This window comes from Phalacrocorax carbo, chromosome 1, assembly GCF_963921805.1.
Source record: "Phalacrocorax carbo chromosome 1, bPhaCar2.1, whole genome shotgun sequence".
In the NCBI taxonomy this organism is placed as follows: Eukaryota; Metazoa; Chordata; class Aves; order Suliformes; family Phalacrocoracidae; genus Phalacrocorax; species Phalacrocorax carbo.
This window is the reverse complement of record NC_087513.1, coordinates 198689134-198709860: the sequence shown is the minus strand read 5'-3', so window position 1 is coordinate 198709860 and position 20727 is coordinate 198689134. Positions and strand designations below refer to the sequence as shown.

Sequence of the window (20727 nt, the reverse complement as noted above, 5' to 3'; positions counted from 1 at the left end):
GAAGCTGTTTTTGTCTGATTTTTTTAATTAGCAACTGGACAAAACCCAAATAATAAGAACAAGGTTCTGGTGGACAAAAGAGAAAAGTAGCTACAGTAAAAATTCTTTAGGCACGGTGGAGAAATGCCTTTGAAGTACTTGCTCAGCTTCTCCTTGCTGCTCTGTCAGCAAGGCTCACTGGCTGCAGCCACTCTAAACTGCACTGGCAGGAGGGTGTGCTGAAGGCTTGGATTCATTACCTTTCACTGCTGTATCATCAGTACTTGTTTGTGTTCCAGGCTGCTTTCACAGCCACTGAAGGGTGGTGAGTGATACAGCTGACTCTGACAGAGGTCCTCTGTGCTTTCTGCACCCATTTTTCAAAAATGAGATGGTTTTTGATCAGGCTGGATGGAAGAAAGCTGTTTCAATATATGGAAGAGACAGCACAGAGTGCAGCTGCCTGGGATTGCTCAAAGTGCCTGAGGGCTGTCCTGAAATGGTCTGCCTGCCTGTACCTGCTGTACCACCATTTCCCTTCCCATACAGTACTGGAAAAGAGCCAGTGTAAAATCTTTTTCCTTTAGGCCAGTCTTTCGGAGCATGGGCTGTCCAGGAGCACAGGAGCTGAGAGCCTTGCTATAGGAAAGCATCATGCAGGGGTTTTGCTGGACTCTCCCTCTGTGCCATGGAGCCTTATCTTTTCAGAATGCAAGAACTCTCAAGACCACATTTTTTCTAAGCCACTGGTGCAGCGTGGGCATGCACTGCAAGCCCATCACTGAATCCTGACACTTTAAAATGCCTCAGCTTTTCTGTGTCCCATATAAATGGGGAAAATACTTCTCATTCTGAAGCCATCTTAAAATGTTTGAGTGAAAGGCAAGGACGAGGGTTAGGAAAGAGATTACTAAAAGCAGACAAACCACAGCACAGAATACAGGTTTGAGAAGGACAAAGGCAGCAGTAAAAATTAAGGTTAAAAAGGGGTCCTCAAAAAAAAAAATCAAGCACCTCAAATATAGCAGCCAGGAGGAAAGGACAGGGCAGAAGACGGGTCTTTTTGTGTGCAAGTCAACTGTTCCTCCACAGCACAGACTCATTTATAGTAGATAGGGTCAGACCTTAAACATGGCCTAGCTCCTCTCATGTGCCTGCTGCTCTTAAAGTGATGCTGGGCACAGCTCTGGCTTTTACGATGACCAAAACCATCTGTAGGAACTGAAGACATTGTCACCATACCCATGCTCCAGAACTGGAAGACCCTATTACCCATGTGGTGATATCTTGATCCTATATCACAAACCCTCAGCTTCTGGGAGGACATCTTCCTTGAGCTGTTACTTGTACAGACTTCAAGTAGTCAAGGGCAGAGGATATGAATTTGGGCAAGAAAAGCCCAATTAGCCCTGTTAACAGCAGTTGCACACCTTACACTGAATACAGTCATCCCTTTTATGGGGCAAAAGCAGCTCTTCCTGCCACAAAAAGTAACAGCCCAAGCCCCAGCCTGCAAAGGCTGCACTTACATGTTTGGGGTTTTTTTGTGGGTTTTGTTTTTGGTGTTTTTTTGTTTGTTTGTTTTTTTAAAGGCTTTACCAAGCTGCTTGTGACATCCTGTCTGGAAAGGTTTGCATGGTAGGTATACAAGCATTTGAAATTGCCCTTGCTTTCCTGGATCTGTCAGCTCTACTGTCTTAATATTCAACAGTTTGTACTTTTATAAACAGTGGGATGAAGCTCCCCAAACCACAGGTGCACATCACCCTGCACGACCCCTGCATTCACCTGTCCTGAAACAGAAGGGACAGTGTGGTGAGACCAATTAAGTGCAGCAAGACAGTACTGACTTGTATTATTTTTTATTAGTGGTATGATGCAACACTTATTTACACTCAAAGTTATACCAGACTTCCTCATTATTCAGTGCCTCTAAGGCACTCCTTATGCTACACAGCTGAAGTGCAGATTTCCTACCCCGTCCTCCTGGTGGCCTCCACAGGATTTCCTCCCATACACATTGTTGCCTTCAGGAGCCCAGAGCTGCTCACAGCACTCCAGCTGCAGTCTTGGAAGCATGAGAGAGGAGAGAGTGCTTTCCTTGCCCCTGCTCCACTGTGCTCTTCTAATGGAGCCAGGCTGGGGTTGGACACTTTCACTTGTCCCTCAGGGCTCCCAGAGCAGCTGCTGCAAAGCTGCTTCGCAACAAGTCTGTGGCCAGGCTGCACAACAGCATCCAGTTAATTTGGTACTCACTGCAGGGCTTCACCTTTGCCTTGTCTGAACTCAGGGAGGTTCCTGTCAGGCCCTCAGTTCATGTTCATGGCCTGTTTGATTTCAGGAAATAGAAAATAAACATCCTGTTATTCAGAGATTAATTTGGAACAGTTTTATAATAAACCCTGAAAATAACACAGTGACATATTACAGTTCAATGTTAAAATCTCATCGCATCAAAGTTCATTTTTTGTTATTCACTTAATTCGTGATTTTTGGTTTTTATCTCGTTATTGGGCTACATTAAGACAGCAGGTAGTTTTATGGCTTCCAGCTCAAATTCAGCTGCACAGACAGTGGAATCTTACTGCAGCTTTCATCTCCCCATGGGTCAACATTTCCCTCCAGTCCTTTTCAGCTGTTGCTGGCTCAGTTTTCTCTAGCTAAGAAATACTTCTGTGCTCTTTTAAACTCTGCTGCAACTTAAACATAATCCATGCAATTTTTTTTCTTTAAGTATAAACCCCACCACTGTCCTACCTTTTGCCACATATTTTAGTGCTTGAAATATTTTCTTGCACATTCATTTAACTCCCAAGGCTAAGTCCAAAACCAGTCACTGAACCAAGCAGTCTTTAATCGTTTACTTTGATTCCTGCTCTGGCATGTACAAACTCTGATCCTTTTATCAACACCATTTCCCATTAGTATTGCAGGTCCAGAAAGAAAATCTGCTTCTGGTACAGTCTAGCTGAAAAGGGAGTCAAGACCTCAGCTGCAGATCAAAGCTGGCCAACATCAGCTTTACTGTGAAATGCTCAGCTTTGCTTAACACTGGGTACCACCGCCTCTGCCGGAGGCTGCAGACAGTACCATCGCAAAAACTGTAACTCTTCATACAGGAAAAGGCACGTTGAACATCACACGCAGGCATCATCTTCAGGTTCTTCTAATGTGTCTTTTCCAATCCAGGGCACTGGTAGGGGAGGCGTCCCCTCCCCACTGGTCCCCTTGCTGTCATTTCAGACAGCCCTGTTCATTCCCTTGGGCCTCGCGGGGCAGACCTGCCAACAAGCAGAAAGAACACCGCTTTCATGAGAGTGAGCGAGTCACCCCTCTCTCCTGTTCACTTGGTGCTACAGATGTAATTACTGTTGTACTGGGTAACAGCATTATTCCTTTGCCCAGGAGCACAGAGAGCAATGAAGGGAAAAATAACACCTGTTAAGCACAAAAATAATACAAAGAGGCTGGTAACCGAGCACAAGGGAACAGATGGTATCCCAAGAATCACAGTTGCTGTTAGGTGCTCCAGTGAGTGACATCACGATTACATTCTCACCTCTGACAGTCCTTGTAATTACAACTCAAAGAGCAGCGTTCTGTACATCACCACGGTATAGCAGAAAGCCATCTTCCGTTCTGAGGGCATACAGCCACCAGCGGTTTTCACAGAACCCTAATGCAATGCAGAACATGTTCAGGAAAGAAGCATGATTCAGGTACTTAAGTGATAACTTCCTTGAAAACATACTTTTATGATCAAAATACAGCACACAACAAGACCCAAATAGCAGACTACAGAGCAACTCATTAGTAAATGCAGTTGGATAAAGAGCTGGGAAATGTTAACCCTTTCCCACACAGCCCTTCCAAGAGGTTTCTCAAAATTCTCTACCACTATTCAGGAACCCCAGCAGCAGGCAGCCTGACAGAGCATTTCAACCTCACTACAAATTAAATTGGAGCCCAGTGCATTTTGTGGTAGAACTGTATGCAAATTTGGAATAAATCTGAAGTAAGTTGATATCTGGAACAGAGCTGAAGGAAGGGGACGCAGTGACACACCAAGGGCAGCTCCCTTTGCTAGAAACTACTGTTCAGCAACAAGTTAAGGAAGAACAAACTGAGCAGGTGTAACTTTTTTTAGTGACCGACTTGGCTCGTTCTCCCGGTCTCTTGCAACTTTTTTTCTAGTTTGCCATTGCACGCTCTGCCCCAAATACAAGGCAATCCACTCCTTTTTATCTAATCTTCTCTCAATTTTAAACACAATTTCATTAGGCCGTTAGGCCACGTCAGCCAGGTCCATGCTGCAATCTGGAGTGTGCGCACACAAATGAGTAACGAGGAAAGAGAAAAAGGATTTTATCTCTCTGCTGAGACAAGGAGTCATTGTTTAGCCAGTCAAAGAAACATTTGTCTCTCCAAGGAACCTTGGCCATCCGCTCTTCCCTTCACAGGAAGGAAACTAAGTTGAGGACAGAAACATTCTGAGACGCCTGGGAAACCTGCCAACCACCGAGGCTCCCAAATGGTGCTTTTGCACAGGGGCAGCCTGATACATAAGGACAAGCAAGGAGGCCGAGTTCCCAACAGCTACATGGTCAAGACAAAATGTCAGCTGGATAGAAAAATCTCTTTTGAGACAAACTTTGGAAAAAAATGTCTTTTTTTTCTGTTACTACTGCTTTTCTCAAAGACGTTTACCTGCATTGTCTTTTTTTAGATTCTGTGAGTAAATGCTTGTAAGCATGCGTATTTCCATAGCCCGGTGTATATTACACATTGTTGTGTGATTATTTTTATATTACGATCTTGTTACTTTACTACAACTAGAAAATAACAGGGAACTCCTTAGTAAAGGGGAAGACAAAACCACAGAACAAGGCACTTAAGTTTTCCCACCTCCTCAGCTCCCTGTTCCCCTTCAATATCTAACAGGTAACATGGTCCAGGGTAGGAAGCACTTGAACTGGACACACGGTAAGAGCGTTGGGCCTGAGGGAGCTGCCTGACAGCATTGCAAGGCTGCTCTCTACCACTGGCAGGGCACAGCAACTGGAAGAGGTGTGTGAGGACTAGAGGAAAGCAAACGTCACTCGGATCCGAAGGGCAGGACCCAGGGAACTACAGGCCCTGGGAAGGTGATGGACCAACTAGTCCTAGAAACCATTTCCAGACCAAGAAGGACAAGAAGGTAACTGGGAGTAGTCAGCACAGGTTTACAAAGGGGTCATTTGCCAATCCTTAAGCATCCTGACTTGGTAGCCCCTCTGAGAGGTGACCGGTTCACTGGGTATGGGGAGAGCAGTGGATATTGTCTACCTTGACTTCAGGAAGGCTTATGACACTGTCTGCCATATTGTCATCACTGACGAGCAGGTGGCTTACAGGTTAGATAAATGGAAAATGAGGTGGAATGAGAACTGGCAACAGCCGAGCCCAGAAGGTTGTGATCAATGGCACAAAGTCCAGCTGGAGGCTGGTAAGAAGCAGAATACCCCAGGAATCAGTACTGGGCCAGTCCTTCTCAACATCTTCATTTATGACCTGGGTGATGGGGCAGAGCACACCCTCAGCAATTTTGCAGGTGATACAAAGCTGAGAGGAGTGGGCTGATAGGCCAGAGGCTCATGCTACCATCCCAAGGGATCCCAATAGGCTGGAGAAATGGGCCTACAGGATCTCCCAAAATTCAGCAGAGGGAAATGCCAAATCCTGCACCTGGGGAGGAATAATTCCAGGCACCAGGACAGGCTAGAGGCCAACTGGCTGGAAAGCCTACTTTGCAGGTACGGACCTGGGGGTCTTGGTGAACTCCAAGCCCAAGAACCACTGTGAGCAAAGAATGTGACCTGGCCACAAAGGTGGCCAATGGCATCCTGCATGGCCTTACAAAAAGCTGCCAGCAGACGGAGAGAGATGATCCTTCCCCTCAGCACTGGTGAGACATTTGGAGTGTTGGGTCCTGTGTTGGGCTCCCCAGGGCAAGACTGAATGGAAGATGACCAAGGGGCTGGAGCATCTATCATGTTGTAAAAGGTTGAAAGAGCTGGGACTGCTCAGCCTTGAGAAGTCAAGGCAAAACCCTACAAATGTTTATAAACATCTAACAAGAGCATATAAAGACAACAGACACAAAGTCTTCCCAGTGGTGCCCAGGGACAAGACCAGAGGCAACACGCACAAACTGAAGCACAGGTGGTTCCCTCTGAACATGAGGAAGCTTTCACCATGAGGGTGACCGAGCACTGGCACAGGTTGCCCAGAGAGGTTGTGGATTCTCCATTCCTTGGAGTCTAAACCCAACTGGACATCGTCCTGGGCAACCTGCGCTCTGCCTGGCATCCTGCTTTGAGCAGGGGGTTGGATCACACAACCTCCACAGCACCCTTCCAGGCTCAGATATTCTGGAATTCTGTGACAAGCCTGTTTCAGCTGCAGAGGTGAGGTGGGAGTTAGCCCTGCAGGGCCCAGGAGAGAAGTAATTTCCAGTAGCAACAGTAACTACCAGACTGACATACAGCACATTACTGGGGTGACCTGAACACTGGGGTGGGGGCAGGGCTCCAAATCTTCATCAGAAGCATGCACAGAGAAAATTTTTTCTTTGGAAAAATCCTTTACAAAGCAGTGCTACCTAAGTGAAAGATGCAACAAGGCATAGCAGGTAAAAGGTAGGAAAAAAGGAGACAGAGCTTCTGGGGAGAGTATAATAGGATTCTGCCTGTCTTGGGAAAAAATTGCGAACTATTTTAGTCTTGGAAATCAAAGACCGCATGGGCAATTTTTCAGTATTAATTATAACTCACAGTGCAGTTTGAGATGTATTACTGCAGAAGGATTTATTCTCTCATGTTGCCCTTTCCATGCTTTTTACAGAATGACAAAGGACCCCCCATTGTGTTTATACCTACCATGCAACACTCTGAAGTTTTACTGCTTACTTGGCACACTTAATTTACCAGCTGACTCAAAAGTCAGTAAAAGGACCCCTCTAATTAGCAATAAACCATATAAACTACTACTATAGAATCACAGTATGGTTTTGGTTGGAAGGGACCTTTGAAGATCATCTAGTCCAGCCCCTCTGCCATGGGCAGGGACATCTTTCACATGTCATTAATAAATAGCTCAATGTATCTTGTTCTGTGTATATAATCTAGTTCTCTATTTACTGTTAACACGACTATAGAGACAACTCTTGAGTATGTTCACTGGGCCAAATGAACACAGAAGAGAACTAACCCAAATTCCTCTTGCTTTATCAGAACTTGTACACCTCAGTTAAATCCCATCAGTGTTTAAAATTACTTCTACTTTATAAAAGCAACTGCTATTTTAGAATATCAGAACTACTGAACCAAGCTGCATAAATCTCCCTTTAAAACCTTCATATCCATCAGTCCCACAGAGATGCTTCCAACACCCAGGGCAGATGACACTACATACCCATACGTAGGCAAACTGAACTCTGCCCCAGGTTTCAGGGAGTACGTGGCCACAGCCTTCCAGACCAAAGCCTGCTGGCTAATCCCGAGGACTGTTCAGAATCAGAAACTACAATGTTGATCATACAAACTGATTCTGAGTGCAATGTATCAATAAAATCCAGTAGCTCAGACACAGCATCGTATTAATGTGACACTATGGTTTTTGAACGCAAGACATATTATGCCTAGCCACATTTGGAGCTGTCTGCAAGAGGCTGTGTACATACGCTTCAGGTCCTTTAAAACCATGTTAACATGACAGGAATTATGCAAGGAATTACATTATCTGAAAGTAAGTATTAGTGGAAGTGTAGAAGCAGAATTACCCTACATCAAATTGCAAATGTGATCAAAAAGAGGGCTCATAATTTCAGTAATTGCTGAATAAAGCCAAATGTCCTAATACATACCTCGTACTAGTACTTGGTTTAGGATTCCCTTTTGTATGCATAAGATAGCAGAAGGATTCTGCACAAGCCAGTCTTCATCTGCATTTTAAGATTTTAACAGTAACCTAAAAAATAAAGAGACAGTAAATAGCTGCAACGCTTCAAACCACAAAATATAGTAGCTTCTCTTTTCAAATAGCTATAAGTATAATATGGAGAAATAAACCATAATAACACTTTATACTACCAAAAACAAAACTCCATTTATTCTCCACCCATTCTTACCACTTAGTTGTTACTACAAATTTCTGTAATTTAATTGTACTACCTCAGCAGTTAAAAAACAGATGTTCCAAGAAAATTAACAAGTTCCTAGATTTTCATACTTTTGCTTGGAGTAGAGTTAAGTGCAGTTCTGCTCCAAAGAGCCGTAAGTCATTTCTCTTTGGAGGGTTTTTAAAATACACATATCAAACAACACTGTCGCCTTCTAGGCCTCCCAATGCATGTAGCCAAAGTGACATTTCATCTTTCTCATATTACTGTCACTACAAAAATTAGGATCCCGGCACACAGCACAGTTATTAATGAAATTTGATAACTAACTGCTCTCACAGTAGTTGTACTGAGGGGTACAGAAGCAGAAATAGTCTCTGCCCTGCTCCGCAGCCTGCTGTGGTACAGCCATTTAACAGATACTTAAAAGGGGCAAAGCTCTACATGGAAGTAATACACCTGAACTGGAGTAAAATGTCATCCTACTTTATAACCACATCTCAGAACAGAACTGCATACAAGTCTCATTAAAATACATTTTAATACTAAAAGCATGAGAAATTGATGCAACAGTTTGAGACTTCTGTAATTTTAAAACTTCTGCAATAGATTTGCTTACATTTGCAGTAAGTGCAAGTTGGAAGAACAGCAAGTCAGTATAATTTAATTTGTATTACATTTATTAATTCATAATTAAAATTACTGTAATTATATTCAAGAAGGCATAAATAATAACTGAAAGCATTAATAAGGATATCCATTCTGAACCTGTGTGTCTTATTCCAGAATCCACATGCAAAATAATTATCCAGTGTTTAAAATTCCACAGCTCCCTGTCCCACTCATTTAGGCTTCAAAAGAGCTCTCAGCTATAGGTACACATTCCCACCCCCTCCAAGCCTCAAATAGAATAATCTCTTCCCCACAAAGACCTCTGATTTAAAATAACACACAAGTACTACAATGTTTTATAGGTTTAACATAACCCATTACTCGGGCTGGGAAAGCAGACATAGAAACATGTTGCAGAGCCAAGGAGCCCTAAAGAAATCTCTGTAGAGAAAACGACTGCCTGGAAAGCCCCCGATTACAGCAGTGCAGGGGGATGGAGAGCTCTGTATGCTCTCAGACAGAGACTTCTTAAAACAATTTATCAACATCTTGAGGTCCTGTTTGATGATCAGAAAACTTAGCACACCCTGCAAAGTATTTGTTACAGAAAGAATTACTTTGGAAAGCCACACACAGGTTGCACCTTTCAGGCTAGCTTTGCTTGAGGAACAGCCCTGAAAAGCAGCTCAGAAGTGACATGTGCAAACTACAATGCACAACCACAAAAATTTACAATAAAGGTACCATTTGCCTCATCAAGTACAGCTGAAAAATGGCTGAGGGTAGCAACTCAGAATAAATAAAATTCCAAAGTTGGCACAATTTAATGTTTGAGTCCTATTAAAAGTGCTGTTAACTCATCAATTCTCCAACTTGCTTTCTTTTTATATATCACCCCCCCCCATGCTGCAGCTTGCTATAGATCAAATTTCAAAGTTTCTGTTATTGTTCCACAACACAGAAATTCCACAAGATGGATACTTTCTTCCTAAAGCAGATACGACAGAGCACAGCCCACTAACCTTTATAACTAATACTAGCACTCACAAAATTATAGCTCTAAAATCATTTAGCAGATCAAATACAATAATGGCTGTAGCAATGACCGTCAGCTTCAGGGACCAGGCTGGAATTGTCATCTGGAGAAATATTAGTGTCCTGGGACATTACCTCCACATGGTGAAACTAATCCAGCTATTGATAAGTATGCACCCATCTTAAAGGGAAGCCACAATAACAAACTCAACGTCTTTCAGTCTGTATTTAAATATTATGAAAACCACGTAATAATTAGGCTTTTCTCCCTTTCCCCCACTATCTACAAAAAGCAAGGCTAAGACCTCCAAAGGCCCAACACAGTCTCTCCAGTTTCCATAACAGCCAGCATATGTTACCTTCTCTTTCTTGGCCACCCGTATTTACTGAAGAGACAGCACTGAGCCAGATTCTTGGCAACTAGTAGATATTAGTGACCAAACTGTAGCCAAATAAATCTGGTATGTTTTTGAAGACAAGCCCTAAAATCAGCCAGTAAGACCATATAGTAGTGCTGCAGATTAATCATTTACCGTAACTCAAATACTTAAAGCCATTATATAGTGTGTGCGGTTTTGGGTTTTTTTGAACAGTATGTCTCTGCCTCTACATTATTTCTTTAGGATTCTCTTTCTACAAGAAATTAAGATCATTTCAAACCCTCTACCCCATAGAAGAGACTTTATGATTAACAGTAATTACCTTGTTAGACCTGAACTTATCCTAGCAGCTAGTGCTGAAAATAGGGATTTGTAAGAGTGAGCAGGGGTACTGCAAATAGTTATTTTCAAAGTAACAGGCTCTGAATCATCTTCATTCATATGATAAAGCTTTAAATTAAAGCTCAAAGTTGGTATGGTGCCAAGCAAAATGAATCTAAACTATTCTGAAAGGCCAACCGGATGATAAACATGTCTATTCTGAAGACAGCAGATGCATCACACACAAACTGATTGATACTGTGCGTATATTGTGCCATTATCAAGGAAAGTTGAAAACCAGTTCCTCAGTACAACCTATCTCAAGTAACACATATTCATCTTAACAGAGTACTCTCCACGGCTGCCTTTCTAATACAGAATTGCTACATGAGTCAAGCTCGAAGCTGCCACAGCAGAATACCAAGCAGAAACAGCCACGACCACACTGAAGGACATTTCATATTTACCTTGCACGCTGATGCTATGCAACTTCACTGACTTGACCAACAGAACAGGTTGGGTTTCTTGGGGGCTTTTTTGTGTGTTTTTTGTGTGTGTGTGTGGTGTTTTTTTTTAACTAACAGGATTTTTGATGGCTACTGTAATGAAGACCTTCCCCCTATGTTTCCCTCCATTTCCCCCTTTATTTTACAATATCTACTTTTAAAATTACCTAGCAACACAGAACAGCAGCATGGGTAAATCCTGACTTCCACTGAAGTGGACCACACGACACTTTGCACCAGCAGGCACAGGTATCATTTGAGAGTAGCAAAGCCACTATCCATCCCACAGAAAGGACGAACTCCAATGCCGAGCTGTTCTCAGGAAAACACACAATCCCTTGTGGCCATTTATTTGGGGTTTCCAAAGGGAACCCAAGATGATCCGCAGAGCTGTGTTCATGTTTGCATTTGTTCAGGTTTACCTATCAAAAGGTAACAGATAACAGTGTTGGCTGCTGACATACTAACAGAAGATACAGTGCTAGACATTGTTAAATGATTATGCAATCTTTTCCTCCCCATTCTTAGTTTTTACTAAAGTCTGGCCAAACCTGCTCACCTTAGTCATGAGTAGCCTCTTCTGAGGCCAAAAGCACACATTTGCAACAATAAAACCCTCAGAGAGTAAATCAATTGTCACCTGGGCATCACTGCATGGCTGCCAGTGGTTATAGGAGACAACTGCAACAACCTCCCCACGTTACATTCCCCTGAATTCCCTCCTTAAAGCACATACTTGCAGACAGCTAGAAGCAAGTATTTAAGGGAAAAAGTGAATTAGGTGAAAGAATTAAGGCTCAAAAGGAAAATTAAGTTCCTAGAAACAGGGCAAATACTACTTGACCTGAGCCAGTAAGGCATTCAATTTCCTTGACAAGACTATCAAAAACATTTTACCTCTCACAATTTTCAGTTTATAAGGTATAGGGTATCTGAAGTCAGCATCTTAACACAGAATGAGGAACGTGAACTTAGTATTCTTCCTCTTCTGGGATCAGATTTCAGAAAAGAAAAAATGGTGGCAGTTACTAGTGACTAGGTAAAACCCATACCAGTGACAATACTACTACCAAGGGACACTTATTTTTCTGTTTTGCCTAGATTGCAAAACTTCACTCATTCAGAATTTATTTCTTCAGTATTTGGGGAATGATGAGCGTTTGAAAATATTTAAACAGAAAGGCCAAAGATTTCATTTGTGCAGCTTAAGCTATGTTGGAATTTGAAGACACTGAAATTTATAAGTACTTTGTAAATTCAATAAAAATTGTTCACTTGTGAGTCATTATGTTCCTAGCTGTTAAGACTGTGCATTTAATACAAAAGAAGGATCTTTTGTTGTTCAAAAAAGATTCCCTACAATTTCAAAGAAGCTTGGATTTGATCAGCAGAAGGGAATAAAGTCTTCAACTTCTTAACATCACTCAGGCTTCTATCACACAGTATAGTGTTATATTTTATATATATTATATATATGCATTATGTATTTTGCAAAATTTTGTGAGCTGTTAGGCTGCAGTCATATAGTCATTAAAGTAACACTCTATGAAACAGCACCTCAATCCCATACTTTTGAATGCAGCCCCCTCCCCTATATTGCTAACATTCCCATGTCAAGCTGAGGAATCTGCAGCACCAGAATAACTGGCTAATCGGTGATTTTCATGATCATCCAGTCTACATATGTTGGCATTAATGCAGCAGAAATTTCTCCAGATGTGCAGACTTCTACTTTCAATGATTGTGTTCATGCTGGTCAGCTTGGAAAAACATCCAAGTTACAGTATCATTTTCTCCATTTGGAACTCACATGACCTGTTACACGGATGCGAAGTTCCTGAGCATTTCGTGATACTTTACCTTATCATGAACAGCTAAGAAGTATAAAACTGCTGAAGGAGCAAGGGAATAACCTTTAACCCGTATCACCTCTTTCACCTAGAAATAATGATGTGTAGATGTCACTTCACCAATTAATGAAGAAAACTTAAGAAACCTGACAGATCAAAAGCATCTGAAACCACTGCATCACTCAGCACTGGAAGTTAAAATTTCATGAGCTTGTTTTACATCAGGTTCTTCCGAGTGAGCTCACCTATCAGAGACTCATGGCTTGTTTACATACAGAGTAGGAAACAACTTTAGAAAAGTCTTCTGTAAATAGTTATAGTTAAACAAGCACGGCTAGCACAGAGTTGAGTAGTATCAGCGTTGCTCTACTACTTTTAACATAAGTCAGGATATCATTGTGCTACACACTGTGCAAACAAGTTTACAGTCATACAATCTGAGATGAGCGAACTAAGAAAATTTTAGTGATAATAGGCAGTTTTATTAATGTCAATTTAGTTTGATTTCAAAATAATTTTTAAATTGTTTTAAAGTAGAAAAACGTGTACAAAGCCTAAGAGACAGTTTTCTCAGATTTCACAGTTTTAAGACTACAGAAAATCAGCATAAACTTCGTATTATAGAAAAATACTTATACATAGTTGAGATGTCATGACCTTACTAGTTTAAGGGTATTTTGGATCTTCCAAAAACTGGGGAAGAATCTATTTTCAAGGGAAACTTCCTAGATTGGACATAACCTAACTTTCTCTAATTTAAAAAACAGCATTCCTAAGGCATTGTGAAACTTTCAGAAGTGTTAGCAATGCTCTTTACACAACTTCACACAACACTCCCCATTCCCTCCTGCAGGATTCCTTACCTGTCATTTTTGCAGCAGGTGCCAAGTTAGGCCAGTGTCCTAAACTCTTCTTCCAAAATAATGACAGCAGAACTGATTATCTTTGTGGGGCTAAAAATCTCTGAAGCCATAAGACTGTGCTGGGGGAAAGGGCAGGGCAAGCTGTGGTTGCACCATCCTTACAAAGAACAACTCAAGATTCACTCAAAGAGCTTTCACCTTTGCAGTGCTTCATTTGAAAATGCAAAACTTAACACTAGGCAATATATACATCTGTACTGAAATTAAACCTAGTAAGGAATCATTCAAATACCTAAGCATGTAATAGTTTTTTAATGTTAATTCATATTAAGTTCAATAAAAATCAAAGCTTTATTTAGATGACAGAATCACAGAACAAGTAACATTGGAAGGGACCTCTAGAGATCATCTTGTCCAATCCTCCTGTTCAAGCAGGGCCACCTAGAGCCAGTTGCCCAAGATCATGCCTAGATGTTTTTTTAATATCGCTAAGGAAGGAGACTCCACAGCCTCCCTGGGCAACCTGTGCCAGTGCTCGGTCACCCTCACACTAAGAAAGCATTTCCTGACTTTCAGAGAGAGCCTCCTGTGTTTCAGTCTGTGCCCATTGGTCCTGTCAAAACATTCTGGTCATTCATTGTGCAGTTAAGTAATTTCCTTCCTACGCTAATTCTGTGGGATAGCAATTTTAATCTCAGATTACTACATGACAAATACAGAGCACCAACTTCTAGCTTCCACCGTAATAAAGCAATATTTAGTAGAAAACAAAAAAAATCTTACATTAGATTTGAAATATACAGGAAAAGGAATCTGTATTTCAAGACAAAAACAACAGAATAGCGTTAAACTGCAGGGTATCCAGCAAATGTTTAATCACATATTGGTCCACTGATATAAAGACTTACCTGCTTATGCACAACACACAAAGCAATGTTGAATAAAGCTATCATTTCTCATGAAAACTTGTGTTTTGTCAATATTAAGGTATTTATGGATCTATTTCAGTATGACATAACTAGTCCTTGCAACAAGCCAAGCCCACACTTGCCCCGTCTAAGCAGATTACTATTCAGACTGGGCTAAACATTGTGCATACCACCACCAAGGAACCTGCAAAAATTTTTAAGGCAGGATAGGCTGTGGACTCAACCAGATAAAACTGAAAGCAGAGATTCCCTACTTGCTGCTGTTGTACATACTTTGTCATCTGGCAAGCTGGGACTCAGACTCAGCTTTTTGTCCTTTACTTGCACAATTGGACATACTGCTGATGCTGCATTAAGTAAGACCTATCTCAACTTTCTACTACCATATTACTTTCCTTATTTTAGTAGAAGTGGCTACTATTTGTAAAACAAAGTTATTGTACCTACCCAAAGTGAAATCGCCTTCTGAGTGTATCAAATATTAAAAGAAGTATTAAGCCTCAGCTCTCATAAGCAGAGCTAAGGAAGCACCTGCTAATGTGTAATGAGGAGGACTGAAAAGCACGTTATTAGGAATAATTTCAACTTTGAATAACAGATTTTACTATCAGGCATTTCAGTGTGTTAGGAGTACTATTAAAATTAACCCTTCCACCATGTACCCCCCTTAAGACACTCCAGTTGGCTACAACTTTCTTGAGAACAAAGTACAAAGGCCTTAAAGATGAAAACACATTTGCACAGGACTAAGCCAAGACCACATGGCAAGAAACAGGGAACATCCTTTTGTTACCATCTTACATACAAAGGCAGTCAGTTGGCATCATATTCAAGATAAAGCATTTCAAATCAGAGAGGTTGATAGTTGGCACTGTTTTTTGTCATGGTTCATTCAGATTCCAAGATGCAAGCTCATACTGTAATTCTCACATTAAAAATATGCATTTAAAAATAAGTTATCAAAATTGTCAGGTAAATCTGTAAATATCAACGCATTAATGAGAAATGGGTTTTGAACACAGACTAGAACACAAAAGTTACTTCAGTTACCTGTTTGTGACACAAGGAAAAAACTTCCATTCTAATGCACTACAAACATTATTTGCTATGTCTTGAGAAAGAAACTCCACATAAGCAGCACCTTCTCCAATGAAGTCCGCATTTCAAAACGAAGTTCTGCATACTGACACATCAATTCCTTTGAAAGGTTAACAGAACATTCACTTGTTATCAGATTCTTCTACTACTTTTTACAGACCATCTTCAAAGAGCACACAGTTTGCTCTCCTATTCTGCTCAACCTGGTTCTTGCCTTCTCACAACTTTATTTCTGCCTTATTTAAAAACCTATTTTGGTCAACTTACTTTCATTGCGAGTTCTGCAAAATCTCGCATCTGATCAGCATCTGATTGCTGAGTATGCTCTGACAGGGTGTATTTATGCATGAATTTTGAGTGATTCTAGTTTACACCACACTGTGTAAACTAAATGCAGATATCCAAACAGTTTACAGATGAACCTCAGCACCTGGAGGTAGAATCAGGTCTCTGCATCTTTATTACAAAATTAGGGAATCAGACTGAAATAATCACCCAAGCAGATCCATAAAGGAATTGGTCTTGTTAACAATTACAAGCATAACCAGCATGTATTTTTTGAAAATTTGTGTATATTTATTAAGTCGCTACTTAAGCTTGCTCAGATCAATACCTCATTGAGAATACATTTATAATTCATGAAAAGTAACATTTGGAAGCACACTGCAATGACTGAAAAGGTGTAAACTAAGATGACCAGAGCTGGCAAGAGCAAATACTGATATAAGTGCTCCATGACTATACCACACTCAACCCCCAACTGCAGTAGCTGTCACTGTGAGACTGATATTTGCTAAGCAGAAGAGATAAAGACTTTGAATAGCATCCTTGTAGCCACGAAGGAACTTCATTAACTGAGGCCAATGAAGCACCCGCTGAAACAACTGAAGGCACTACCATACTCTCAAGTCCTGGGAAGGCTATGACATTCATGTCATACCACATACATCACATGTACCCAACTGGCAGACAAGCTACCTCAGGTGCTGACTGTTCAACTACTCTGATTTATCACTGTGGCAAGATAATTATGTTCTTCATGAACTTAAATTCTGATAGCCCTGTTCTTGTTTTGTCATGAGCAAGGCAAAGAAAACATTTTCCTGCAATACGAGCATGACCAGATTTGGGCAGCATTCATTTTTAAGCAGGAGCTTTCAACTCATGACAGAAGTCCTCTACTGGAAGCATCAGTATATTAAGTTACACATATATGAACTTCAGTCCTTTCCCAGCATGATTTCATCTTGTATATTTAGCCTTTCCCTGCATGTAATTAATAAAATTCCACTTCTGTTCCTTTAAGGTCATGTAGGCAAAAACTAAAAGTATGAGAAAATGTAGCCAACTCCCCAATAACATTACTCTTCATATCTTAATGAAACACAGGCTTTCAGACTTATTGTGTCCATTAAAGCATGTATTTTATTTGCACGTTTACATTGTCTGAAACAACATTTAAGATTTTTAGATTAAATTTCTCAAGAGTCATATTTGGGTTTTTTTTTTTTAATTTTTATGGTAGCTTCCAATTTTTAGAACTGAAAGATGAGGTCAAACCACATCTTCATGCTCTTCCACATTACCATCTTCCCCCATCTGTAAGTCCATGAAGAGCACTTATCTACTTCTATGTTTCCATATTACTATTTCCACACATCTATGACTCAAGAACGAGCACCTATCTATTTTCTAACATTGTCATGTATTCTGTCACTTAATTTTTGTGTATTGATTTACACAAAAGAGAAAGTTTAAAACCAAATTAATCCAAAACAAAGTCGTCGTCGTCCCCCGCCCCAGAAGAGCCATAAATCCTTATTAACAAGACAACAGGTTAAGAATACATACATGATATTCATATACTAACAGAACACGTATGGAGATGTACGTAATGACTTGTCAAATCATATAACTGGTTTTACTGTGCATCTGACATCTGGTTCTTCCCTTTAACCCATTTCCTTCAGGTTTAGTATTACAACCCCCAAAGTTTTATACAGCTTATTTCTTCCACATCATCAGGAAAAGTTAAAGCCATTTACAATGAAGGAAAACCTAGAATTCAGAATAGGAAACAATGTCCTAAATGGAATGGATAAGGATACACAGAGCAGGCTGGTGACAATCTTCAAAGATGAATGATTTGGCGCAATCCTATAGTCAGTATGTCACATTACCTCCTCACATCACTTCTAAAGCTTTGCAGAAGCTTGCAGAATTTTCACCATAATACTAATGGAAGGTTAGGGTTGAGTCACAATGTCACTGCCAGACCAGTGAAAGATTTAGAGCACAAATACTTCATAAATGTAAGACCTCTAGTAAAATAGTTTTCCCACCTTCTTTAAAGAGACACCATTCAGCTTCCTCAACACAGGGCAATTTTGAAGATACCAGATTTGTAAACTTTTTTAAAAAACAATAATAGCAAAAAGATTCTACATTACCAGTTTTCCCACGTGAGGCCTCAAGAATTAAGCAACATACAATAATCAATCCCTTAGCCTCCCCCAAAAATCTAGATGAACACTTTCAAACCTGCAAGTACTTCTGTGACTACTACAGCAATAAAGCAGAAATACAAATGTAGTACCAGGGTTCCCGGCACAGAGTTTTAAAATCAGTATTTATTTCCCCAAAATATCAGACATCTGGGAAATTCCGGTTTATTGTTAACGAAGAAAAAGATAGAAGAATTCATTTCAAAGGTACTAAGAAAAATGCTCAAGATCAGCTTTTATCTAAATAGGCTTAAAGGCACAACATATCAGTCTTCAGTAACTACCGTTGCTCCAACTATCCTATTTCTGATATTTATACTACAAAGCCATCATCTCCAGTAAAGTACATGTGCCTAATCTAACCAATTCAATTTTTAAGATGCTAACAATGAATTAATACTTATAACTGGTTAAAAGAGGACAAATTATATTTCTTGTTAAGTCTTTATAGAAACAGTTTCACACAATGGTCCCAATTTAAGGAGTTAAAATTGCATGCCCAGTAACATAATGCCACTCAAAACAAGGGCATGATTTGTCCATAGATTTGTACCTTCCCCTGCCCTCACAGTGGATTGGCTTACTCTCAGTGCAACTTTTAAAGTTTCACTTTTAAAGTGATGAAACTAATTAATTTTGTTTAATACAACTTCGGGAATTACAGTACTATTCAGAGCAAACATCAAGTCACTTGTGATTCATTTACTGTCTTGTACATATGCTTGTGATTCAAGCCAGATTATCTATGGAAACTATACTCAGACTTTTTTATCCTTACCATTAATACTGAAGTGGGCCATAAGCAGGAAAAAATCTAGGTGTAATCGTGCATGAATGTATACCAAGTGATTTTATTCTCCCAAGACAGCTGTCATTTTAGAAGCACTAAGAGGCATCCAGGACTTCCATTTACTTTCCTTAAACATGTTTTCAGGACTTGCTACTTCTTCCCCATATGCAATAGAAAAAGCATATTTTGCACAAAACACACAGAGTGAAAACAAAACAGAAAGCAAGCTTAGCAGTGAAAAAGCATCCTAAACAAGTTACATAACACTAAACAAATGCTCTAGGTACCCCCCTTCTACAGAAACTTGCATTGAGCAGTGTGAATAAAATATGAAACCGTACACAACTGTGATGCAAGAATGATGCTGAACATGCATTAAGTGGTACTACAAAAACTACACAAAGAATAACATGGCAACAATAACTGGCACATATACAGAAATGGTTCTAAAATCCCAACTGCCAACTTAACATACTTTTCACTTTTAAACCAGTAATTCAATATAATTATTTCATACATTTTAATTTCAAAACTCTGAACATTCAGTTTTTGAAATGTAATAATTGCATCCTTCACACAGGCTAAGACAGAAACTTTATTTGCATTATTTGGCACAACTCTGGTTCGGAAAACGTCAGATGTGGAACTGCTACTGATACAATGCTGGAAGTTCCAGAAGCACAACGTTCACATTTGGAACAGACCTGAAGATGAACTACTGCTTCATTATTAAAGGTTTCCTTCTGTAACTTCTGGAAAAGGCTTTTGATTTAAAGCTGATTAAAACTGGATGGAGCTGCAGCTTACCTTTCACATGCTCTCTCCCTTAAAAGTGGAACATAATATATGGAACAACGCAGAGCTATTGTATCAGAGAATGAAGAACATTAGCATTTGAAAAGACAGTATTTCTCATCTTTGTAATTGCAGTTTACAGATTTTCTTCCAAGAAAAAGTACACGTGAATAGTCTTGCTTCTCTAAAGCAACTGTGTATATCATCCTTCCTGGAGAAATCATGAAGAACACTATTTTCCATATTTTAATAGCTTGCATGAAACCTTCTTGGCAACTGCAGAAAGTAAACACATAGATCAAACTCACATACAATCTGGCTCAACATTTTAGTGTACTTTTTTCCTTCAAAGCATCAAATACTTGCCTTTTGGGCCAACTATCACTAAGAATGTAAAACAACCATGCTATTCACACGTCTAAAACAAATATGTTGAGGGCTTTAAGTTATGTATTTCTTAGAAGTACTGAAAAGTCATCCAAACTCACTTAAGGAGAACATATATAAAACTACATTCTCTATTAGGCATGTAGATACAGCACAAACTAACCAATGTCTGCAGTTACAAAGAGTCTTACTCTGCTGCCCACTCCTTGCTGTTCTTTCCTTCCACCCAAAATGAGCAGAATCTATAATTTTCACTGGCTTTCTTTTATCCTGCTCACTGCACGGGAACAGAGATAAAAGGGTGGCAACAAAGCAGGCAGGAAGCAGGACCAAGCAGCAAGGAGGGCAAAGGGCTATTCATTTCTGCAGCAATGCATGTATTGAATTATTAAATATGCATGCAGATGTCAAATCTCCCATTAGCATACAAATATTTAAACCATTTGTAAGCAGCTTGAAAGATCACTTCCAGCTGGCAGCTCAAAGACTGCATTCTACAGTACCACAATAGCCGGTTTAA

General features: G+C 40.2%; 1 protein-coding gene across 4 annotated transcripts in view; it reads right to left on the bottom strand.

The window, feature by feature from the left end:
* Window positions 1-1807: 1807 nt before the first annotated feature.
* PSPC1 (paraspeckle component 1) overlaps window positions 1808-20727 on the bottom strand; it is a 67179-nt gene continuing 48259 nt past the window's right edge. The window contains exons 7-8 of one of the 4 annotated variants that reach the window (XR_010371203.1): window positions 7883-7986; window positions 1808-3655 (exon numbers count right to left, since the gene is read on the bottom strand). Coding sequence is in view for 2 of the 4 variants with exons in the window: in XM_064441219.1 (XP_064297289.1) it covers window positions 11159-11413 (255 nt within the window). In the remaining 2 variants the exon portion in view is untranslated. The other 3 variants (XM_064441219.1, XR_010371204.1, XM_064441220.1) reach the window with 3 other exon arrangements.